At 39.0% G+C, this 5,000-nt stretch overlaps 1 protein-coding gene across 1 annotated transcript in view; it reads right to left on the bottom strand.

Moving 5' to 3' along the window:
* Positions 1 to 1,243: 1,243 nt before the first annotated feature.
* Positions 1,244 to 5,000, bottom strand: part of arhgap5 (Rho GTPase activating protein 5) — an 88,159-nt gene continuing 84,402 nt past the window's right edge. Inside the window, exon 7 of the mRNA XM_056296091.1 lies at positions 1,244 to 1,578. Coding sequence (XP_056152066.1) covers positions 1,260 to 1,578 — 319 coding nt within the window. The 3' untranslated portion in view covers positions 1,244 to 1,259. The remainder of the gene's footprint in view (positions 1,579 to 5,000) is intronic.

The following is a 5,000-nucleotide window of genomic DNA, read 5'->3' as shown; positions in this document are numbered from 1 at the left end:
TTCTTTTTTAAAACATAAACCAACACCCCAAAAATAACTTGCTAGTATAAATATATTTTCCTTATATTTCTGCAAGGTGTCGAGTTAGCAAATCCATTTGTTTTTGTTGTTTTGTCTTTTCAGTCGGCCGTCTATGTTCCACGAGGTTCTGGTCACTTAGTGAGGGGGAAGTCCAGCTCTTTGACCACTCAAGGAGGTCACGCGGAGGTCGTGGACCTGGCTCAGGGGACTTCAGAGGAGGAGGAAAAGCTCTGGGCGGAGTCGAGACTTCCATTCAGTTGGCGTGAACTTCCAGTCAGCCAGTCAGCCAGTCAGCGAACGGATCAGTTAGCTTGTACGTCGGTCGGTCCATGTGCCAAACAGTCATCCATCCAATCAAATGAGTCTTTCAGCACGCTGGCCACCAACAAGTCAGCCAGCAGATAACCAAGCGTCTGTTAAGTCAGCCAGTCCACTGACTGATAGTGTCAGTGAGTCCGTCAGTCTGTTGACTAGAGAGTCATGTGACGAGTCCGTCCATCTGTCCGTCAGTCATTCAGCTTTGTTGAGAAGTGGGCGCCGGTGGTTTCATCCTATCTGAGATGAGTTGCAGTCATGTGGGGGTTTCTCTGTGGAAAACGTGCCACCTTCAGTGGACCAAATCCTGGAGCCGGTGGCAGCAGCAGCACCCAGCGTGCCAAGACCTGCAACTTTACTGCTCTATGGCATTGAGAGAGAAGACTAATCCTTATGTCATGAATGAGAGTTTGACTTGTTTTTCACAGTCAACTCTTCTTCGCTGGTGTTATTACTGATGTTAAACTGCAGCGCTGTCAAAGTCCGGAGTCAGAGACCAACCCTGGTAAAGCATTAGTGTTTTCAACCATGTGCTGGACCAGACTCAGCCAAGCCAGTTCAATTCAACCCAGACAGACTGGTTGCATGTGAACTGTCCTCGAAGCAGGGAGGCGCCAGTCAGATTTATTGATCTGTAATTGGTGTATCAGTGACTTCACCACAGGCCATGTCCAAGTTTAATTCTCTCATCTATTTTAGAATTTGTCATATGAGTGAGTTGCTCAACCATTATTCAGTCTGATTCAACTCCATCAGTAGAGATTTGGGAGTGGTCATTACTTGTCTTGGTAGAGACAGCATCCTCTAGTGGTTAGAGAGACTGGTTCGTAACCTAAAGGTCACAACTTCATTTTTCACAAGCATCCATCTACAGCCGTAAGTCTTGTCAAGAGTGCTGCTACCCATCTCAATTTCTCGTTTATCTATATGAGGGGGTCAGGCTGAAGTGTGTGTTGGATTTGTTGGGGCTGTAGTGGAGGGGGCAGTTGGAGGGGCAAGAGGGCCTCTACCATATTGTGGCAGTGGGGGGGCGGCGTGCCCTCGCTGCTGGAGCTTTCGGCCACCTCGCCGCCATAGAAAAAGTAGTCTGTCTGGAGGATGAAGGACTCGATGACCGCTTGGTTGAGCTTGGTGGTGGACAGCGTGTCTTTGTTCTCAAAGTCTGGGCGCATCAGTGTGGGCCAGAAGCAGATAGACAGGTTGTCGGCCGTCATTAAGGTGGTCTTACTGTGGTGGCTCACCCTGCGGACAAAACGTAAAGAACGTTATCCTCGGCCATCTTGTTTCTCTCTGATTAAAGTCAATCAACACTTTTACACCCCCCTCCACACACACACACACACACACACACACACACTAAGAGAACTTAGACTGATGACATAGTGTAATAGTTACTTCAATTTAATATTCACAAAATATCACAAAGACCGGGAAGCTCCCAGTGGCCACCAGTAGGAGACTGATTTTAAAGGGCAAAGTTGGGTAAAATAAATATTTTATACTTATATTAAATATTCTTTATTATAAAAAAATGTTTTTGATCCCAGAACTTCTCATTGTTTTGTATAAAATGTCTTTTCTGTCAATAACATACGTGTCTCTTGTTCAGAATTCATACAGGAGTCAGAGACGAGTTTCCCCGTGAAGCTGGGGAAACATGTCTCTGACTCCCAGTCCATCAGCACCGGTTCCCCTCAAGGCTGTGTCCTTTCCCCTCTACTCTTCCCCCTTTATGCAAACAGCTGCACTTCCAGTGACCAGTCAGTCAAGCTCCTGAAGTTTGCTGACGACACCGCCCTCACTGCGCTCATCTCTGGTGGGGATGAGTCCACCTCACCTACAGGTGGGAGACTGACCATCTGGTTTGCTGGTGCGACCAAAACAACTTGGAGCGCAACGCTCTAAAGACAGTGGCGATGGTTGTGAACTTCAGAGAGAACCCAGCCCCACCCGCCCCCATCACCCTGTGTAGCTCCACAGTCGACACTGTGGAATCCTTCCACTTCCTGGGCATCATCATCACCCAGGAACTCCAGTGGGAGCTGTACATCAGCCCCCTCACCAAGAAGGCACAGCAGAGGTTGTACGTCCTGCGGCAGCTGAAAAAGTTCAACCCGCCAAAGCCAATGATGGCGCACTTTTACACTGCCATCATTGAGTCCACCCTCACCTCCTCCATCACTATCTGCTAGGCTGCTGCCACTGTCAAGGACAAGGGAAGACAGCAATGTATGAGAGGGCGATTGGCTGCAACCTGCCATCCCTCCAGGACCTGCACACCTCAAGGACACCAAGGCCAGCAGGAAAGATCATAGTCGACCCTTCCCACCCAGGCCATGGTCTCTTCAAAACTCTCCCCTCTGGCAAGAGGCTATGTCTATAAAAACCAGAACCTCACGCCACAAGAACAGCAGTCGATACTACACTGCCCACCACCCACCCCCTTTGACCCTCTCTCCACACCACAACATGACATCCATGTACACATTCATACACACTCACATGTACAAACACAGTGCAAAACATCTACCTGCCCTACTGTGCTCCCTGTTCATGAACACTGCATACAGCCCGAACCACCCTGTAAATATACCTTATTCTACAAATAACTTCTCATCCTGTATATGACTTCTTATTCTGTATATGACTTCTTATTCTGTATATAACTTCTTATTCTGTATATGACTTCTTTTTCTGTATATGACTTCTTATTCTGTATATAACTTCTTGTTCTGTATGACTTCTTATTCAGTATATGACTTCTTATTCTGTATATGACTTCTTATTCTGTATATAACTTCTTATTCTGTATATAACTTCTTATTCTGTATATGACTTCTTGTTCTGTATGACTTCTTATTCTGTATATAACTTCTTTTTCTGTATATGACTTCTTATTCTGTATATGACTTCTTATTCTGTATATAACTTCTTATTCTGTATATGACTTCTTATTCTGTATATAACTTCTTATTCTGTATATAACTTCTTATTCTGTATATGACTTCTTATTCTGTATATAACTTCTTATTCTGTATATAACTTCATATTCTGTATATGACTTCTTATTCTGTATATGACTTCTTATTCTGTATATGACTTCTTATTCTGTATATAACTTCTTATTCTGTATATAACTTCTTTTTCTGTATATGACTTCTTTTTCTGTATATGATTTCTTATTCTGTATATAACTTCTTTTTCTGTATATGACTTCTTATTCTGTAAATAACTTCTTATTCTGTATATGACGTCTTATTCTGTATATAACTTCTTATTCTGTATATGACTTCTTGTTCTGCATGACTTGTTCTGTATATGACTTCTTATTCTGTATATAACTTCTTATTCTGTATATAACTTCTTTTTCTGTATATGACTTCTTATTCTGTATATGACTTCTTATTCTGTATATAACTTCTTATTCTGTATATAACTTCTTTTTCTGTATATGACTTCTTATTCTGTATATGACTTCTTATTCTGTATATAACTTCTTATTCTGTATATGACTTCTTATTCTGTATATAACTTCTTATTCTGTATATGACTTCTTATTCTGTATATAACGTCTTATTCTGTATATGACTTCTTATTCTGTATATGACTTCTTATTCTGTATATAACTTCTTATTCTGTATATGACTTCTTATTCTGTATATGACTTCTTATTCTGTATATGACTTCTTTTTCTGTATATGACTTCTTATTCTGTATATAACTTCTTGTTCTGTATGACTTCTTATTCAGTATATGACTTCTTATTCTGTATATAACTTCTTTTTCTGTATATAACTTCTTAGTCTGTATATAACTTCTTATTCCGTATATGACTTCTTATTCAGTATATAACTTCTTGTTCTGTATGACTTCTTATTCTGTATATAACTTCTTATTCTGTATATAACTTCTTTTTCTGTATATGACTTCTTTTTCTGTATATAACTTCTTATTCTGTATATGACTTCTTATTCTGTATATAACTTCTTATTCTGTATATGACTTCTTATTCTGTATATGACTTCTTATTCTGTATATGACTTCTTATTCTGTATATAACTTCTTATTCTGTATATGACTTCTTATTCTGTATATGACTTCTTATTCTGTATATGACTTCTTTTTCTGTATATGACTTCTTATTCTGTATATAACTTCTTGTTCTGTATGACTTCTTATTCAGTATATGACTTCTTATTCTGTATATAACTTCTTTTTCTGTATATAACTTCTTAGTCTGTATATAACTTCTTATTCCGTATATGACTTCTTATTCAGTATATAACTTCTTGTTCTGTATGACTTCTTATTCTGTATATAACTTCTTATTCTGTATATAACTTCTTATTCTGTATATGACTTCTTATTCTGTATATAACTTCTTATTCTGTATATGACTTCTTATTCTGTATATGACTTCTTATTCTGTATATGACTTCTTATTCTGTATATAACTTCTTATTCTGTATATGACTTCTTATTCTGTATATGACTTCTTATTCTGTATATGACTTCTTTTTCTGTATATGACTTCTTATTCTGTATATAACTTCTTGTTCTGTATGACTTCTTATTCAGTATATGACTTCTTATTCTGTATATAACTTCTTTTTCTGTATATAACTTCTTAGTCTGTATATAACTTCTTATTCCGTATATGACTT

The sequence above is a fragment of the Lampris incognitus genome, chromosome 16 (genome assembly GCF_029633865.1).
Source record: "Lampris incognitus isolate fLamInc1 chromosome 16, fLamInc1.hap2, whole genome shotgun sequence".
NCBI lineage: Eukaryota > Metazoa > Chordata > Actinopteri > Lampriformes > Lampridae > Lampris > Lampris incognitus.
This window is presented reverse-complemented; position numbering and strand designations above follow the sequence as displayed.